This window comes from Filicampus tigris, chromosome 8, assembly GCF_054856515.1.
Source record: "Filicampus tigris isolate MCC_2025a chromosome 8, RoL_Ftig_1.0, whole genome shotgun sequence".
NCBI lineage: Eukaryota > Metazoa > Chordata > Actinopteri > Syngnathiformes > Syngnathidae > Filicampus > Filicampus tigris.
In genome coordinates, this window is record NC_141224.1 from 8,503,906 (window position 1) to 8,524,869 (window position 20,964).

Genomic DNA, 20,964 nt, shown 5'->3' on the forward strand with positions numbered 1-20,964 from the left:
GACACTGAGCTCAGAGAGTTACGGAACAAGAATGGATGTCTTAGTAAACATCAAGCGAGATTAAGAAATGAAAAGTGGCGAGCTATGATAAGTGCACCCGGCTGTGCTGTCCACATTCATGACTCTCAAATTAATTTGATTTGCTTTAAAAGCCCAGACGCTAGCATACGGGGCTTCACAGAATCAAGAGCCGCTTTTGTGCCGACCTCAAAGAACATTTAGCAGACAGAGAGCATCTGCTCACATCGGACGCACGAAAACGACACAAAAATGTTCTTTCACGTCATTTTGTGTTACTGCTTTTGGAGAGCGCGCCGCTAAAAAGCAACGGTGTGATTATGGTGATGACGTCCGTGCTGGAGAACCTTCCAGATGTTTCCTTTGTGTTGTGGTTAGCAGTCGCCCTGCTTTTTCGTCAAGAGATGCTGCTAATGCTAATGTCTTTTACACTGGTAGGCTAGGACTATTAAAGAATAAGGACGCGTAAGTCTACCTACCTACCGTCTACCTCGAATACGCTGGTGCCTTAAGATAAGAGTGAAATTCACTCCGTGACCACGTTCGGAACCCAAAACACTCGCATCTCAAAGCACTATTAATCGGCTACAGACTCCCCCATAAACATTTGCGGTGTGTTTTTTCAAGAAATTTATCACTTTTTAATACTGTTTGTTATCAAACCATACAATGATAACATCATAAAATAAATTTTAAAAAAAATGTTTTGGGTCAAAGTGGGCATCAATTAAATGGCCATTGTGCTGTTGCCCGCCTTTGGCACCTGGGGTAGTATAAGAGAGACAAATAGAAGGATATTGTCAGAGGTGGGAAGTATAGTATTATCAACAGTGATGTCCAGTATAATGATACAGTGATGACTTATAATACGACTAATATGTCCGTCACTGACGGACGCCCGTTTTGCTGATGATTGACGAATGACGGGAACATTTTTCAAATAGACGGACGGACATAAGCATATATGCAAGTGAGAGTTAAGTCGGAACCGCTGACGGACGCCCGTTTAAAATTAGAGGAGGACTTGCCACCTCTGTTGGAATGGACGTAAAATCTTTAGGATTCTTGGGAATTGAACCTCGGCTAGCTTGTTCATCTTCAAGATGAGGGTTCTTGCGATACTGCAGAAAGGACAAAAAAAATCTTGGATTGAAAATTGCTGCTGCTGATGATGATGATGATGAATGATCAGGATTCTTGAACGTGAACTTCATCTGATTAGTAGCCCTCAAAATCAACAGGGTTCTGGCATGGTTGTGTGGGACCAAAGCATTCCATGAATTTGTTGAAATGAGAACAACAAATTGCACCCAGTAGAATGTCGTCTTCCACATGCACCCTGAACTGTGCTGGAATTTATTTAAAAAAAAAAAAAAAGGATTCTTGCATTTTGACCGCACGTCTCTTGAGCAGTGACAATTAAAATCGACAGGATTCTTGCTCTGGCGTTTACAAGTGATTGATTTGATTTTCAGAGATTTAAAAAAAGGTTCGTTAAGATGTGTGACGGAATTATCTTTGCTAGGACCACTGAACATCCACAAAGTGCAGCCTACTCATTCGTTTATACTAAAGGCGCATGAAGATAAACATGACCAAGAGGGGGCGGCAACTCCTCCCAAATCCTTGTGCGTTTATTCATGCGTGGGCAGATGTTGTGCGTTGTGTGTACACGTGTAGTGTACATGCACTTTGTGTGTTTGTGTGTTCAACTTTTGACTCTTGAGCTATTTTGGGCTCTCAGCATCAAAATCAGAAGGCTCTGCTAACAAACGTTCATGCTCGCAACCGAAGGCCAGGACATGATTAAATATTTCACAAAAACACACACACACAAAATACACGTTGTGAAACGACCACTGCGTCTTGTTTGTGTGATGTATGATTGGGATTTTTTGACCAAAGACAATATGGTCAATTAAGTAATTTTCCTTTGCTTTCCTGGTCATTTTCTTCCAAATTTTATGAGATCATTAATGTCCTTTTGTCATGAAATGATTTAGAATGTTTGGCGTGGCCCAAATTGCTTGGTTAGAAAGTAATTTTGAGGGATTAAATTGCTCCTTCCCAGAAATGTTGAACTCATTCGCTTCCAAATCCTAATTTTAGAGGATTATTCATGTGCCTTTTCATGGTTTTTACAAAATTTTGAGGGATTGTGTGACACAAAATGGTCAAAGTCATTGAGTTGTAAAGTCATTTTAACACATTTCAATGCTCTTCCCAGCAGTTTTTAACTTCTTTCCAATTTTAACGTTTCCAATTATAGCTCTTAAATTTTGGGAGTGATTATAAAACAGACGATGGTCAAAGTCACCCAGTTCAAAGGTCATTTTAAGGCATTCAATTGGTCCTTCTCAGCCATTTTAATACAATTATTAATGGACTTGGTGTACCTAATGAACTGTCCCGTGACTTGAATCTCCAAAACAGAAACACATTTAACAAAGTAGGACTCTTGTTTTATTTCAAATGAACACTTTTTTTTTTTTTTTTTTTTTTACATATTTGACACATAACACACAGAAGCATCGGCGGTCCAGACAAAACACACGCGCACACACACACATCACACACACCCTACTTACAAGAACCTTTTGATATGGGGCTTTGGTGTGGAATCTCAAGTTGACCCTAGAATGACTTTCACAGGTGATCTTAATTTGACCGTCTGTTAATTGTTGAATGCTCATCTGTTCAATGTTTCAGTACTTTTTGCACAATTTGCTGTTTGACAACAAGGCGATGAATGGTAAAATCCGCAACAGGTGTTTGAGAGATACGTGATCATTTATCAAGTACGTCTACTTCTATGCCTCTCTGTTCTGAGACTCTTACGGTTTCTCTGTTGCAACCTGCTGATGACACAAAATTGGGGAAATTAAAGGTAATTTCAAGGGATTCAAATGCTTTTTCCGTGATTTTTTTTTAAACTTCTCTTTCAATTTTTTTTATGCGATTCTTAATGTGCTTCTTCATGGCGCTATACCTTAAGATTTTTGAGTGAATATGTGACAGATGATGCTAGACGTCAGACGTGATGTTCTCAGAGGGATGTGGCCAATCAGAGATGGGAAGTAACGAAATACGAATACTTCATTACTGTACTGGAGTAGTTTTTTTCTAGGGCCTGACTGGATTTTTTTTATGCCGATGCCAATTCCCATACTTAAAAAAAAAACTTGTTCTGCCGATTTTTGCCGATTTAAAAATAAGTGATAGTGGCCGAAATTGGCGGACCGATTAAATTGGCGGGTTGATTACACTGGTCGACATCAAGTTTTAATCAGAGACTTTTGATGCTGATTTTTAACAAATCCAAGAGGTGGGTATACTAGCAAGTTTCGTCACATCACAATTGGGAAATCAATCCTGGGCCAGTTTGATGAGTGTGTTTAGTGATGGTCTTTCAACTTCAATCGAAATTTTCATGGCTCAAACACCTGTTGTGAATTTTGCCGTTCAGCTCCTTGCTGTCAAACAGCAAGTAATCCAAAAAGTACTGAAACAATGAACGGATGGGCATTCAAAAGTTTCCAGGAGGTCAAATTAAGTTCACCTGTGAAGGCCATTTTACGTTCATCCGGAAATTTTACACCAAAAACAAATATCGCAAACCTTTTTGCGAGTAGTGTATACATATGCAAGGACTAATACACAACCTCCAAAAAAACGACACATAGTCTAACGTCAAACGTGCACGTCAACAGAAGTTAAAGTGCAAACTAGAACGTGAGCGCCACCTAGCGGCACTCATGGAGTAATGACACTGCATAGTTCATGTACGTGTGTGTGTGTGTGTGTGTGTGTGTGTGTGTGTGCGTGTGTGTGCGTGTGTGTGGGTATTACATTATTGCCCTCATTGAGCTGTACAAATTGACCGACAGCTCTCAATCATGAATCCTGGATGCATAGACTGGTCCCGCATTAGGTCCGCTGCCACTACCCAATTTCGGGGTCAGTACGGCGCAAAGAGGACTTGCGGGTGGGCGGTCCTGATGGGGCCGGGGGCGGGGCGAAGCAGGGGGGCAGAGAGGGGTGGTGTCGGGAAGAGGGCGGGGTTGGGGGCGTGGCCATGGGGAGAGCGCTGCGGGAACGTGTTGCCGAGGGCGGCGGCCGCGGCGGCCATTAGCTGTGCGGGAAGAAGGGCGGTCAGCGGGGGGCACGGACGCTCTTTGCCCAAACTCAACTTGATCTGCTGGAGGACAAAGGCAAACAAAGTCAGTGGACGCACGCACACACACTAGCCACTTCATTAGGTACACCTGGATAAGATATTAAATTATACGCTCTCCTTTCACAAGAGGCCTTAGAAACAGTAATCCATGCCGTTGTTACATCTCGGCTGGATTACTGCAATGCACTTTATTTTGGAGCCAGCCAGTCCTCCCTCAAGCGTCTCCAGTTGGTCCAAAATGCTGCAGCTCGCCTACCAACCGGAGCTTTTTTTACGTGCGGGACTTTGTGTGCAGCTATGGATGTTTTTAAAGTAAATACAATTGAGATGAGTGTTAATTAACGGTTTACTAAACATCCAAGACGAATTTGCCCGTGTTCAACTGAACGTATGTGTTTTGGGAAACGTTAAAGAATTTAGTCTTCGCTGGACTTGACGTCCATTTTTGTAACCATCCAAGAAGACAACATATTTTGGTAAACATTAAAGATGATGTAGTTACTGAAGCTATTGTGTTTTTTGTAAACACCAAACCCAAATGGATTTCTTAACATGTTTTCTAAAAACATCAAAGACACATTTGTTTTTACCGAATCGAATGTATGCATTGCCACAAAGATCAAAGACAATTTTGTCTTTAATCACTAACAAATGTTTTTATAAACTGTAAAGGATGGTCTGCTGAGCCTAGCAGTCTTTTCTGGAAATAATGGATGCGTTTTTGTAAACAAAGACGATTTAGACTTTACTGGCCCTTTGTGCATAAGAGATTGGCTGATTCGTGTGCTTTTTGGAACCAAACGGTGGGCCTACTGATTGCTGAACGAGAAAAAAGGAGCACAGTTCAATCAATTAGAGCGAAGGCGACGTCGTGGTCCATCAGTATCAACGACACGCAGAAGAGGAAATGGACTCTGGAAGAATGGCGTTCATCCCTCCAGAGACTTTTTATAAGCCTGCCGTCCCAAAAAAAAAAAGCCTGTCGATGACAATGAGCCAGACACCAAACTTTTTCCCTTTCATTTGTCACCTGAATGGACCTCAATACAATCTTCAACTGCTGCAAATGTGGAAAGTTTCGACTGGGTGGACTGGGATCACGTCCACAAAATCGCGCATGCGTACGCTTAGTTTGTCGAATACAATTTATACAACCAAAGAGTATGAGCATTGAGGGATATACATTGTTTTCAGCCGCACGCCAATCTTGAAAGGTCATATTTATTCAAATGCATGCAGATGTATTTAAATCCCTTTTTGGTATAGCTGCTGAATAACAACTCTCAGATCAGTAAGAATCGCTGCACGTTGCCATGAGACCAACGGACTGGATCTTCGAAACGTCCACAAAGTCTCGAATGAAACAAATGCCCTCGTGTAGTGTTCAACATCAAAGGCGATTTAGTCTTCAAACATCAATTAGTTTTTTTTTTGTAAACATTGAGGACAATTTGGAGTGTTTTGACAATTTTAAGGTGTATTTTTTGTAAACATCAAACAGTGTTATTTTACAAACATTGAAAGCAATTTAGAGTCACAAAACATACTTAATACTTTTCAGCGTAAGAAACCCATTGCATGTTTTTGTAGACAATTTTGCCTTCAGTAACCTTGCAGGTGTTATTGAAGACATCCAAGACAAATTTCTTCATTGAACTTGTCAGATTTTAGGGGAAATATCTTTTAAACCTTATGTACATGTTTATGGGTAAATATCTTTATTGAACCTCATGTATGTGTTTTTTTGGTTAACGCTGCCTTTGTTTAACCTTAAATATGTGTCATTTTGGATCGTCTTTATCCCTTCATGCATATTTTTTAAAACATCCAACACAATTTCCCGGTAGTCTTAGCTGAACGGTCGGGTTTTCTTGTACAGGTTGTGTTTTTTTGTAAAGAATAACTTTATTGAAGCTTACATAGAGTACATGTTTTTTGGTAAACCTGTATTTGACCTTACCGAACCTTACGTTTTTTTTGTTGTTTTTTTTGGGTAAACATTATCCTTATTGAACCGGACATATCTGTTTTGGCAAGCATCAAAGACAATTTAATCTTGATCGAACCAAATGCGTGAAATAAATGACCAGCTCTTGTATGAAAAGTTTCAATGTTTAAGCGAAGACATTAAAGTTAAATAATGTGAGACAAAACCCAAACGATAGTTTCTGGTGTCGACGTGAGTTTGTGTTTGTAGATCCAGCCTCAGCTTCACACACACACAGTGAAGCTAATAGTGTGAAAAGGTGACCAAAGTTATCCCGCCTAATCTTCTGTATCCATAATGGAAACGCGGCGCTCTGGCGGCGGCGCCATGTCACGGCTTATCAATCACTGTTGGAGGACGAGGAGGGGGCGGAACGAGGAAGTCTCAAAAGTCCCGGCTTCCCTCCGTTAACCCGCTCAATGATGGGTTGTGGGGGGGAAGACATTTTCCTCACAACTGGTAACAACCAGCCCTACGGAGCTTTATCTCTTCTTCTTCCCTCTTTTATCCTTCATCTTCATGCTTTTGTATTATAATGTAATCCTGCAAAACTTGGTGCTATCTGTCTATCTATCTATCTATCTATCTATCTATCTATCTATCTATCTATCTATCTATCTATCTATCTATCTATCTATCTATCTATCTATCTATCTATCTATCTATCTATCTATCTATCTATCTATCCATCCATCCATCCATCCATCCATCCATCCATCTATCTAATGAGTAAAAATTATTCAGTAATCGCTCTGATAAACGTTAGAGTCTCACAACTCACTAGTCAAATAATACTCTTATATCCTATTACAAAAGTGCTTTGATACACAAGTACCTTATGTAAGTCCTGTTTAATGCTACCGAGATGAAAGCAGGTGATAATTATTCAGGTCAATGTCAAGTACGTTTTTTTTTTTTTTTTTAAATCAAAGCGAGGGTGTTGTTGGTAGCGCAAAATGTGTGTTGCTAGCTCACCGTCTGCTTGGTGGCTCCTTTGCTGTAAGGAGTGTATTTGGGCTTGGCCGGTTTGCCCGCCGCTCTGTCTTTATGACGACGACTGCTGATGTGCTGAGGAGAGGATGAAAATAGAAGAGATATTTGGGGATGACTGCAATAAACACACCCGAGGATTGAGGAGCGATTGGACAGAGCAAATGCACAGTGCGGATTGTAGTACAGGAGGTTTTCTTGCTCGCTCACTTCAACTTAATATAAGACGGATGGTGAGCATATATAAAGCAAAAATTGTTGTTATAAGGAACTCAGTAGGATAAGCGGTTCAGATAATGGATGGATGATGTCCAAAATGTTCTTGAGTGGTGATTTAGTCTTTCTTGAACGTTTTTTGTTCTTAAATCAAACACTATTTTGTTTTTGCTGAACGTAATATATGTTCATGGTGTTTACAGGACCTAAACAGAATGCACACTAACTCATCTCAGAGACTGTTTAAGTGCCTCCTCACTAGGTGCTGCTGTTTTGGTCAGCAAGGGAGTTCGTTAGCCTTTAGTCAACTGAGATCGGTCTTTGTCAAGGATATTATAAACAATTTCAAATAGGAGTCCATGTTTACACAAAACGTTCAGGCTTCTGCTAAAAAGCAAAAATAAATAAATTAATAAGAAAAGTCTACTAAAACAGTATTTGGGGTTAATCAGAAAAGAACCCTTAAACTGTGAACTGACAGGTCTCAGTCAAGGTGGAGGGAATTGTGAACAGTCCCAAATAGCCATCAGTGTAAGTACAAAACCTCCGGGCTTTTGCGATGTCAGAGAAAGTATACTAGAACATCTGAACTTTATTTGAGGTTAATCAGAATAGTAGACAAAATAGATGACATTGCAATCATTTTTGTTTCTGGCATTTCAAAAATGTTAATAGGGCGGATGCGCTATTTGCAAACATCTCAGTTTTGATCAATCACACGCACATGCTAAATTCATCAATGCATTTAGTCTTCCCATAAAGTGCAAAATGAACTGCATGGCTATTGCTCAGTCGCCAGATCATCCTGCACGAGCCACCATTTTTTTTTTTTTTTAAATCAGGCCCTGCGTGGTTTGATTGGTCTTGCACATGCTCCTGCCGCGACTGCTTGTTCTTCTTTGTCGGCATGAAAAATTGATGTGACACATCTGGGTGGTAAATCTCAGCGTGAGCTCCGACAAAAGCCACACACTTACAAGGCTTACACGTCAAAAAAAAGTAAAGATTTGGTAGCCCGAAGCAGAGCGCAAAATGACATTTAGCAGCCAGTGACGTAACTTCTGTTAGGGACTGTCTCATTTGATGTGATTTTGGTGACATAAAATGGCCGCCCACGTACCCCACAATGTTATCTTAGTACCCGTAATAAAACACACTACTCATGGTAGTCTTGTATCTTTATATAAAAATATATATGGAATAACATTTTCACTATTTGACAAGTCATCCCACCCTTTCAAGACTGAGAGTCGTCGACGCCATTCACCGTTCGTATTTGCGCGCCACTGTTGCCACGGTAACACACCCGACACGTTATTGATATTTCCAAAGACTGACAAAGATTCCTGTTGCGCTGATTCTTTTTTTGACAAGCTGTCTGATAATGATGCAAGTGGAACATTGCCATGGCAACTGACGAGCCAGAGCCGCTGCATTATGTCAACCACCAAACATCCGCTCTCCTTACATTAAATACTCTTGCATTCAATCCGAAATGGAAACCTGCAGCGCATTTAAAAAACACAAAATAAAGATAATGTATCTACTGTAGTGTAGGTATACACACAAGTTTTAATGAATTAAAAACAAAACGATTAACCAATACAATTCAAGAAAACAAAAACAAATATGAATTTAATGACGGAAATATAGCATAGCTGAATGAATCACCTGCTTCAGCTGCGTCTCGGAGTTGACGTGCACGTCGCACGTCTCACAGTAAAACGTTTTGTTCTGCAGGCCCGTGGACGCCTTGGATGAGGACGGCGGCGTTACTTTGCCTTTGACTCCTGGCCGCGGGAACGACTTGATGGAGCCCACGCCGCTGCGGGCCTCCAGCATGGTTTTGTGCTTGGTACCTTTTTATTGGCAGATAGAAAATGCTCTCATGTTATATCAGGATATTGTTTTGTACAGATTGTCAAGCATTTATTTTTTTCATGGGTTTAGAGCATACAGGCTAGTCCTAATTTTGAGTTCCTTCATCGTAATACCACATTGTGCCACAACATGACCGGCAGCACTGAGTCCTGCTGGAAGATAATTAACAGCAAGATGAAGAGGCTGAGAAAGTCAACGACTAAAATTCAGTGATAACCGTCGTATCCACAGAGCAGAAGAGATTATATCATCACTGTCAGGCTGAACCTTCTAAGTCCAAATATGGTAAAATCCTTCTTTGATTTTTTTTTTTTTTTTTTTTTTTTTACAAATTGATACTAATGGTCAGTCACCACGATATGTTATTTTTTCATGTTTTTAACCACTTTAAAATGTTGAAAATAGTTTAAGAACACATCTGTTAACTATTGAACGCTTCAACTGTCTAAGAATTGTTCAAAAACTCCACTTTGTCCCTTATACTGCGGGAGCCATGTGGCGTTTTGTCACCTCAAGATTGAAAGTCTGGATGTTTTTAAGACAGAAACAAGTGACAATAGTTCAAATATATAGATTTTAGTAAGACTGGATTGTAAAAATGGATGACTGTAATGATTCACTGCAGGAGGAACGGGTCAGCCACAAAGGTAAGGTTAATTTCCACCTACGACACTGTGTACTCAGTTCATTCTATTTTTTCAATTTTTTTTTATTGTGAATGATAGAAAGTTTATCAACTTTAAATGGTGAACTCAAGCATTTTTTTTTTCTAAAAAGATGTAGTTTTAGAGATGCGTGGATTGACATTGGCAATAAACACTTGGGCCATCATCTGCAAGTCACAAAGCTTCAGTATCAAACCTTCCCTGAATCGAGCTGATGTCTCTTTGAGACAAAGTGACAGGATGTAAACCAAGAAATAAAAAGTCCTGAATCTCCAGAAAATGTTCATAGCTGACCAAACATAAATATTCACTTTTCACCTGTGTTCATTGTTCTGTTATTAACCTTTCAACCTTAACCCTCTCAAGGCAGGTGTTACAGATTTGCAACAACTAATTCACATTCATATTATATGTACCCTTTTCTACTCAGAAGTACTACTAAACTATTACTAAAACGGAATTTGAGCCTGAGAGGGTTAAAATGTTAGCTACAGAAAGAAGAAACAAAGCTACAATCTTGAATCTTCCACTGTCTAGCAGAACAAGGTCATTTCTTGGTTCACAGTTGTATGCTTCTCTGCAATTTGTCTTTTTATTGTGATGATTTCAATATGAATTGAATCCATTTTGGGACACATCAAAACAAGTAAAAAGTGAAGCGTTCTGAGTACTTAGCGGACGCACTGCATTTGAATCTCTTACCACTATTGTGAGCCTCGAGCTGCGACGCCGAGTTGACAGCCACCTTGCAGAGCGAGCAGTAGAGCAAGCGGCGAGCTTTCTCCTCCTCCGTTTCCACGTCCTTCTCGGGTTCTTTGTCAGGGTCCAAATCCGGTTCGGGTTCTGAGGGCGAGTTGAGCTCTACCTCCGAGGTCATTTCCGGGGCGTTCGGAACTGATGACAAGGTTCCGTCGACGTCTGTCGGCGTCTCATGTGTCACTGTGGACTCTGAGGGGAGTGTCAGTCGCAGCACGGGGGACAATGGCGGGGGCGCTGTGCTAGGAACCACATCTGGAGAAACATCATCGGCATTAAAGCTGATGATGGATGGAGATTTTTGCATATTACGGCAAGTCATCAAAACTTTGTTGCCAGTCCGTCTTTGAAGGACATCAAGAACCGGTGGCTACGAGCCATAATGGTTTTTTTTTTTTTGTGCATAACTTCGTGAGACTTTTTTGTGGGGCTACTCGCGTTAGATATGCTTTCCGGATTTCATGTTGCTAAGAGAAACTGACTTTGGGGGCTGGATTTTCAAACAATTTGAAGGAGCTCTAGAAAGAGCAGTATTGACTCTAAAATGGCGTCAAACGAAAATTGCAGACTTCCTGTGCCTTTTCAGGCATGACTTCTTGAGACATGTCTGTCGGTCTACTCATGATAGACATGCATACCAAATTAGATGTTGCTATGTGAAACTAAATTACGGGGCTAGCTACATTTCAAGGACCCCCTCGAGGTGGCTAAAATGGCTGCTTCAAACCACAATGGCAGACTTTCTGTATCCTTCCTGACATCCTCAAGACATACCTACCAATTTCCATGTTGCAAAGTGAAAATGAACTTACCAGATTGAATTTTCAAAGAATTCAAAAGAACCTTAGAAATGGCCAAATTGATGCTGAAATGGCTGCTTTAAACCAAGATGGCAGGCTTCCTGTGGCTTTAAAAGATGGCATCTTGAGACTTTTTTGTGGGTCTCCTCATGATAGACTATTAAATTTAATGTTGATGAATGAAACAGGCTTCGGGGGCTGAACTTTCAAATAAATCAGAGAAGACTTGGAATTTGCCAAATTTACACTACACTTCAAACCAAAATGGTAGACTTCCTTTATCTTTTAAAGCGTGGCTTTTTGAGACTTTTTTGTGGGTCTCAACATGATAGACATGCCCACCAAACTTAATGTTGTTGAGATAAACGGGCTTCAGGGGCTGAATTTTCAAAGATAAGAGTGTCACTGCTCTGACTGCTTTATAGTGTCCGGGAGACGTTGTGTGACTTAAGGCAATAAATAAATAGGCAGACTATTTCATTTGGGAGACAAACGGTCACCTCATGACTTTATCCACGGTCAGCAGCTAAGAATGAACATGATCAATCAATCACATTTTTGTGATCAATGCAAGCAACTGTCGGAATAACAACAGAAACAAGTCAAGAGTGAGTGAAAGAAGAGAAAATCAATAGTGAAGTCAGTGCAATTCAATCAGTGTCATTTCTCTTATTCCAAACAACATGACACACCCAAACAAGTTGGCTTTCTTGTTTTGAAAAAATGGGAGGAATTGCAACAAGCAGACGTAATGGAATGAAATGCAGTATGCTAATACAAGCCAGAATAATACTAAATAGGAGCTTCCTTGTATGAAAAATATAAAAATTGTTGACAATTAATTAAAAAAAAAAAAAAAATCCTTGGGTGATGTTTTAACTCATTCACTGCCAGACATTTTCAGACCCTCTTTTCCCTTAACGTTTGAAAATGTATAAAAAAAAATATAACTATGTTCTTGGGATTGAATGGCTGGACTGTGAAAAGACGAATAAATTCATCAATGGCAGTGAACGAGTTAAAAACAAATCAAGCAGGTGACACTAAGCAGAAATGGGGGTTTATTATTATCATCATGTTTCCTGCTGTATTCGCTTGAATGCAAACGAGATAAAATGTTTCACGATGTGTATGTTTGCAATTTTCATGATTGATGGTTTTCTAGATTTTTTCATATTATAGATTGACTGTAGGTAAGAATCATAGATTCACTATAGTCAACAATTCGTTACTGTGTTATTGAATTTGATCCACTCACACAGACTTAACCATTCACATTGACCCAGCTGAGTACCCAAAAGCTGCAAATTTCAGCAATAGTTGGCTATAGAGACACTGTATATGATACTGCCCCCTGGTGGCCAAGGTACACACACCAGAGGGAGCAGCACAAAGTCCATTGAACTGAAGCATAAAAAAAAGAATCAAAACCTGTTATTTGCTTTCTTTTTGATTGTCGTTAGTCTATGTCTTTATGAAGTACAATATCGAGTAATATTTTTCTTATGTAAAAAAAAAAAATGTTGCTGGTGTTTTTTGGGTGGTGCTAACACAAGATGATGAAAGTGAGAGTTTTGCCATGCCATTTAATGTCAGCAATTGAACACAAAAGGCTACGAAAAGTAATTTAGTTTACTTTGGCCAGGGGTATTCGGTACCCTTGACCCCACGGACGGGAAGTCAATGGGCTATCGCTAATGGAGCTAACGACCACCATCCATCTCGACGCAGTGGACAGGAAAGGGAGCAAAAGGAATGAGTCAAATGAAAAGTGAGACTACTTTAAAGCCAAGCGAGGACGAGGACGGGGAGAAGGACGCCACAAGGTGAGAGCTCAGATAAGAGCGCGGGATACTCATTCAAAAAAAAAAAACTTTTCAATGGGCGGAATGACGGGAAAGGTAAACAAAAACAGCCTTTGCGAAAACTCTATTTTTCTTGAAGAAAGTACCAGAAAATTTGTTTCAAAAATAAAAACTGAGAAATTTTACAAGAATCATTTATAGAATTACAAGAAATGTACAAAGAGAAAAGAAAAAAATGGAAATTTTGGCTGGGTAAGAATACAAAACGCCAAAATACTGAGAAATTATTAAAGAGAGAAATGTCAAAATTTGAGCAAAGATGGGGACGTTATGAGGAAAAGTATATATTGAGAAGAATGTCAAAATCTCAGCAGAATACATATCAAGAGAAAAATATTTGAATTTAGCACAATTAAGCAATAACAACACAAAAATGGGAATGGGAATGGGAATGAAGTTATAATATTAAAAAGGAAAACAAAATATTTGACAAGAAATTACTAAAATACAAAATGTATTTTTATGAGGAAAGCATGACAAGATAATGTTTTAAAACAAGAAAAATGTCACAATTTTAGCAGAATAAAGTTACATGAAAAAAGACAATTTTTAGATTTTATTAGGAAAAAAAGTATTACAAAATGTGTCCTTATACAAGAAAAAAGAATGAACATTTAAAAAAATCAAGCATGAGATTTAACAAGTACCAGAAAAAAGTTATTTAGTTTAAAATGATTGATGGTAAAACTTTACAGGACAAATGAGGAAAGTTTAAAAGAATGAAGTCCTAATAAAATACAAAAAAAACAAACTAATTTGTTAAGGGGAAAACATTTCTAACAGTAACAAGAACATTTTCAAAATTTTACAAGAAAAAAATTGCATTGCAAAAAAGTCAATGTTAAGCACACAAAAATACTTAACAAAGAAACACACAAAAAACAGCATAGTTCAGATTTAAATCAAAATCTCCTTCAAAATGTCATCAAAATTAAGTTAACCCCAACCCTTCAAGAAATAACACCAGCAAAAACACAAAACATTAAAAGGAAAATCTAACACAAAATATTAAAAGAAAAATGTTAACCATTTTTGCTCAATGAAGACATAATTACGCAAAGACTTACAAAAAAAATGGTCAATGGAACTGGGCCAAGGCTACAAAAGAGAGGATGGCGGGAACGCTCTATTCTTTTTTTTTCTTGTGTTTTCCACCATCATGCTTCGGGTGCGATGGCACGTGTCCCCCAGAGATGTGATTAGCTTTGTCAAGGAAGCCGGATGAAAAGCTTCCCATTAAAGCGGCCGGCACTCATTACACGCCGTCATAACTTAAAAGCCTCCAATCCCCCGACGGCTTTCACACCCCCCTTGGCGGGGTATCGATAAGCTTCTTATATGGCCGAGCGCTCGTTCAATCTTTGCCATCTTAACGTTTTGTCACAGTCGCACATTTTTTTTGTGTGTTGTTTTTGATTCCAATTTTCGCCCGAGAGCGGGCAAATGATCCAGAGCTAATTTGTGTTGCAAAGTCTGGCCTCTTTGCAAAATCTCCTCCAATGAGATCACCGGAAGCTGCCAAAATCACCAGCCAAGCGGCTGGATGGGGGCGGGGGGGGATGAACACGCCAACGCCGAGGACGCAAGGGAGGAAGGAGATGGAGATTGATAGATGAAAACGGAGGATGAGGATGGATGAAAGAGAAGGAGGAAGAGGAGGGCTGAAGGGAAAAGATGTTTTTCTCGTGGTAGGTTTATAACTGGAGATGGGCGATTGCCGATGCCAGGTATCAATATCAGGCCGATACCGGCCTTGTTTTAAGGTATTAGGTGCTCGTGGAGGCTGCCGTCAGCCGATACCAGCTACCGATACTTTTAATTGTGTTAAATGAAATGTGATATATCCGAAGTACGAGAGGTATTGGTGAAGTTCATTTAAAATTTTTAATACACATTCTTAAAATGAGTAGCATTTTTAACCATAGCTATACTGATAACCAGTTAACCTATTTCTTGGTAGCTTTAACTCATCAGTATGGGTAGTTTTTACCAAATCTTGACCCTAGGTGTTGGGTCAAATGCACTGGGTATAAATAACCCAGCATTAGCTCATTAACCGCTTTTGGTTAGCTATTTCACTCAATTTTAACATTTTGGTAACATTTCTGTCGCAATTTCTGTCATGTATTATGTTGACATTTTTGCAATGATTTAAATTATTTTTTTGTAATTTTTAAAGTCTTGGTCTTACTTTTTCACTTAAAATTTAGATTTTGGTTTAATTCTTGCAAATGTTTAAAGAGATTTTGAGGTTTTTTTTTGTTCTCATTTCTTTCTTGTATAACTGTGGCGGTTATGCACCGGCTCACTGTATTTTATTTTGTATTTTTAGGTTGAGTACCTGTGCCACATGAATTGCTTTCTAGTAGCTTTCTCCTTACAGGCTGGGCAGGGCCACTTCTGGAGGGCACTCAATCAATCTCATACACCTTCAGTTGATCTGTAATCAAGTCCCCAGTTTACAAATTCAGGTCCTTCCTTTCCCCAGCCGATCTAAGGGACCCCCTCGCCTGGCCGCCAGCTTCCCTGCGTCACCAGGAACTGGCCTAATCGCTGCTTGCCTCGCATCTCTTTCCGGACACTTCCCCTTTTGTCGAGATTAAACAAATGAGGAATACGTGGCATTTGTCTCGAGGAGTATATGAAGGAGTATTAAGAAGGTGCAGACCTGTGTTGGCCCCCTTTTCCACTTCCAAACGTGAAGTTCAGTTGTGAAAATATGAAAAAACGTCAGATTACTTTTTACCAAGCACTTAACTGAAACACACACAGACACCCGCGCACGTGCACACGCAAACACGCACAGAGCGAGTCCAGCTGTCCATTAGTCCTCACTCACATTAAGTTAATGGACGAAGTCAAACGTTTGTAATGATCCCTCCATTAAGCTATCAGCCTTACGTCCATGCATGGAGTGTTTTTATTCCACATTATTTCAAAATCAGGTCATTAATATAATAGCTGAAGTGGTTACACCAACTTAAGTAAATGAGCTGTTCTTGGGCAGATTTCCCAAATAAATAAAAATTGATGTTAAATACAATATCCATTTAAAAGGGACACACAAAGTGGCATCTGCCCGGTGGACAATTGCTTCTTGTGTATTAATATTCATTAGCAGGTGCCACCACCAGTGCATTGCGGGTAAAGCAGAGTCAGACGGCGCCAGGAATGCGCAGGTGTCTTTCAGGATGATTAATGAGCGCCTTAGCGGCCAGGAAGGTTGCAGCGGCGCCGCTTTGTGCGTGACAAGTTTACAACATCGCAACAAGAAGCTCGCGCGTGTCGTTCATGTGATGCATTGCGCGGCACGCTAACACGAAAGCGGTGCGACATGCCAACTGCGTTACCGGCGAGTTACGTTTCACGTACTGTCCATCGATAAATCCCTGCAAGTTTACATTTTCAAATTCTTAGCTGGACAACATTCCTAGGAAATCTCAATGTCCCATCGCTGGTGAGCTCTGCTCTTTTTAGAAATGGCCAGTGGGTTACTTACACTCTAAAAACAGCTGTCTCAAAAAGAACCCAATTTGGGTCAAAAATGGACCGATCCGCAACTTTCTGGGTTTTGTAATAAATTACTCCGTTTTTTGGGTTGTTTTATCCAAAACGGACCAATTTTTGGAGAGGTACTGTAGCATTCTTGGGAAAAAAGTTCAATGGCTCAGTAGGTAACACCGCTGACCTTGGACAGAGGGATCGGGCATCTGGTGTAAAAACTGTGCCAAACATATGCTAGTGACTTACTGTGGCAACCCTTGACAGGGGAAAGTTGCTTCTTCTTCTTCTTAGAAAACGTTTTTATTAAGTGAGATACATGACATGCAATTTGAGTTACACAGAAGATAGGTCAGACACAAATTCACACGTATGATGGATGCAAACCGTTTGACTTTGTTCAACCGCATCATGTACCTTTGCTTTACTAATGAACCACCATAGGTCATTTGGAACTCTGTCGTTGGCTCACAAGGTAGACAAACGCATATCAAAATATAACCCGGCTTCCATGATAAACGAGAGAAAATTCCAATCAAAACTTTCTTTGATTCCTCTCAGATGCTCTGAGTCGCATCTTTAGGTTGGTTATCCGGCGGGGATGGTGCTGTTCTTGTTTTTGTGTTTTTGTTTTTGGCCGACATCTGTTTGAGATCATTGGATTCAAGCAGCCACCTGGCAGCGACGTCACAGCTATTAAGTTGTTGGACCGGCAGCAGATAAAAAAATAAACAAAAGTTGGATCAATGAAGTATTTGTCGACCTACGCACTCACTTATCTGAAAAAGCGAAGCTAATTAATCCACATGGAGCTAGGAGATTCCCCAAAAATGGCCGCTCACAGTCACATTACAAGCAAGTTCAATTTTGTGCGAGTTGTGTAAAGTCACACACAAGTTGTGTTACAAACTACTGTATATTAAACAAGTTGTTGTTATATTACACGGCAGTTAAGAGTTTCGAGACGCGTTAGTTATATTGCATGCAAATTAAGAACTCGGGTACACGTCAATATTTTGACGCAAGAGTTATGTTACAGGTAAGCTAAATTATATGCGGGTTCTTTTAGTTCACACTCAAGATACTTTACAAGCTAGTTAAATGACCCACGGGTTGTGTTAATGACATCACAACTGCTCACAATGACCAATCACGGCTCGGATTCAGAAAAGAGGTCAGCCGTGATTGGTCGTTGTGAGAAGTTGTGATGTCATTTTCACTCGACAGAAGACAAAATGGCCGCCCCCCCAGAGATGGCTAAAAACGAGTGCATTTTGCTACTTAACTTATATTCCACAAACGCAAAATTAATCAGAATGCCGTGTTTCAACTAGTGGGCCTGCTGGGAACATATTTATGAAAAAAATATGTTTGGGTTGACTTCCGCCATTCCACAGAGCCAAATTTCGGGGGTCATAAAAAGTGGCTTGTCATCGCTCTTGTCTGACATCATCTCGAAACTACAAACCACTGCAGTCGTCGCAAACCACGTGAGCTAAAATGCTAATGTGCTACATCACAAAAAAAGAGGAGGAGCTGTCCACCAACCTTTCCTGTCTGCTTTGGGCTCCTTGGCGTGCGGCGTTCCTTTGAGCTTGCTTTTGGGAGTGTCCCGGGCTTTTAGCTTCCTGGCGTGCTTGGTGCCCTTGTAGTGCGCCAACGCTTGGTTCTGCCAGGAGAACAAACAGCAGGCTGGATTGAGTCCGGGGACCGGGATGAAATGAAACATGAAAAAGCCGTCGAGCGCAGGGGCGAGCGAAGAGGCGAGCGAAGCAGCTTAGAGCTAATTAGTCCAGGCCACAAAGCGCTAATGTTTGATTTTGCCTTTGCCAGCTTTGAACACACTTACGGGGTGATTCACTGACTCCTTTCAGACTACATTTTGCTTGCTTCTATGATCCAACGAGTGACTTATTCACTTGGAAAGCGCAGATTTATTTGATAGCTTTTAAGTCACCAATGCCAATCTTTTGTCACTTTTGTTCGCATTTCTACATTTTTCTTCCCTAACTCTAAAGTACCCTTAATAAATTCTCAGTGAATCCAAGCAAGCGCAACACTAACTATGAGCTCTTTAAGGGTGTTTTTAGCCCTGTAATAAGACGCTGGAAAGAATTAATCCCGTCATGACTCAAACAAGGCAATTTTTATTCATGGCTAAATATTGTTGGATTTGCCCACCGTTAAAATGTTGTGGCTGTCAGGGACTGAACAAAATACAGTAGATAATATAAAGAAAAATCTTTGAATTTAAACAGATCATTAATGTAGTTATAATGTACTGTACTTACAACTGTTAAACATGTATTTTAAAAATACGTAATACATAATTTGGCAATAGATTAAATGTATAATTTTTCTTTGTCAGAAATAATTGCATCTGTATTTTAAACTTTGTCAGGATGGTATTTGTGAGTAATGGAAGTGCATAATTGCATCTGTATTTTAAACTTTTCAGGTAAAAATAATACAAAATGATGTCCCTGCTGTATTTATTAATCCTATAATTATGATGATATCATAAAGTGATAGAAATTGTAAAAAACAAAAAGTATATTATAAATACAAATAATATATAGCTACTTTTGTCAAATAAAACATAACAAAATAAATATTACACGAAGTAAAAATATCTTCAAGATAAATTATACTATTTTGAATTATGTATAAAGAAAAATAGCTTCAAAATGTATTTTCCCCACTGTATATAATTAAGAGAACATTGTTATTATTTAACATTAATTAGATTGGACCCTCACATGTTCGTGGCTCGGCAATCACAAATTTGGGAATTTTGGGGGGAAATACGTGCCTCATTTTTCGTCCATTTATTTGTTTTTATCACCCTATCCCCGGTTATTCATTTTTTTTTTTTTTCCGTGGCAAGTATAAGGAGCATCAATTATTTGCGGGCTTTTGCGATTCCTGGTCAGGCCCGATCCCAAATCCATCCCGAAGTCCGCTTGTATTCGAAACAAAAATGAAATCGAACAAACACAAACTATACGGACATTAAAATCAAACATTCAAACATTATCAATCATGAACATGATCAAATTCAATTTCTTTCCTTTTCACAAATATTGAGCTTGTGAGGTCAGGAAGCTCCCTTTGAGATAATATGGAAACAAACCCATTTGTAATCATACAATGGCTAATTTATGCTCAAAGAGTTTAGCCTCAAACCCCCATGGGGATAATTGTGGCCTGAAGACCCCCTGTTGCCGCGGCAACAAGAAACCTTCATTTACAAACATGCAACAACAAAGAAAGAATAACAAAGAGAAGCTTTTTTTTAATGCTATTTATACAAGTCGTGTGCACGTGCGTGTGTGTGCGCGGTGTGGATTTACGTGTTCGCTGATCAATAAAACATTTGAATTGCATTAGTCCTACTTGATTCTATACATTTTAAATCAGGCTGTATAAATTGTGCAGGTGAAAGTGCTGCGTCAGCACCAACGCAGCGTACCTTTCCGTCGTCCGTCATTCACCTTTTTTTCCGGGGGTTAACATTTTTGATATACTATAGGCCGGTCCGCCTCTAATTTTAAACGGGCGTCTGTCAGCCGTTCCGACTAAACTTTCTGTCTTGTATACGTGGTTCGTATTTTGTAGTAATCGAAAAAAAAAATCTCGAGGATGACCTGGTCTTTGGCCAAAATGCTTCAAAGCAAAATGGACGCCTTAATGCATCTTTTCAGGCGTGGCTTCTTGAGCCTTTTTGTGAATTGATTTCATGTTGCCAAGTAATACTTGCTTCAGGGTCCGAATTCATTTTTAAATGTCGGAGGGGTGGGGGGGGATTGCTACTGAACCTACGAGCCCTACCAGGTGTACCTGCGAGTTGAACCTCAGTCGGCAAACTCCGCAGGAAACGTGCCTCCTCTTGGGGGCGGCGGCAGTGGCAGCGGGCAGGAGGCCCAGTGTGTGATGGAGGACAGCCTTCTGCACCGGGTCCATCTGTGGAGGGACCAAAATTGGGGAGGGACGTATTGAGAATTACGTTGCATGCAAGTTACGCTTTTGTGAATTGAGAGTTACATTTGACCCAAGGTAAGTTGCGAGTCAGAGTTACGCAACTAAAATTAACATCAAAGTACCCTTC

General features: G+C 39.9%; 1 protein-coding gene across 15 annotated transcripts in view; it reads right to left on the reverse strand.

Moving 5' to 3' along the window:
- Positions 1 to 3,145: 3,145 nt before the first annotated feature.
- Positions 3,146 to 20,964, reverse strand: part of znf385d (zinc finger protein 385D) — a 107,491-nt gene continuing 89,672 nt past the window's right edge. For 8 of the 15 annotated variants that reach the window (XM_086039207.1, XM_086039204.1, XM_086039203.1 and 5 more), the window contains 6 exons: positions 20,688 to 20,819; positions 18,405 to 18,525; positions 10,637 to 10,945; positions 9,060 to 9,247; positions 7,158 to 7,250; positions 3,146 to 4,216 (listed from right to left, as the gene is read on the reverse strand). In XM_086039207.1, coding sequence (XP_085895333.1) covers positions 3,977 to 4,216; positions 7,158 to 7,250; positions 9,060 to 9,247; positions 10,637 to 10,945; positions 18,405 to 18,525; positions 20,688 to 20,819 — 1,083 coding nt within the window. In that variant the 3' untranslated portion in view covers positions 3,146 to 3,976. Of the gene's footprint in view, positions 4,217 to 7,157; positions 7,251 to 9,059; positions 9,248 to 10,636; positions 10,972 to 18,404; positions 18,526 to 20,687; positions 20,820 to 20,964 lie in introns of all 15 variants that reach the window. The other 7 variants (XM_086039214.1, XM_086039213.1, XM_086039208.1 and 4 more) reach the window with 6 other exon arrangements.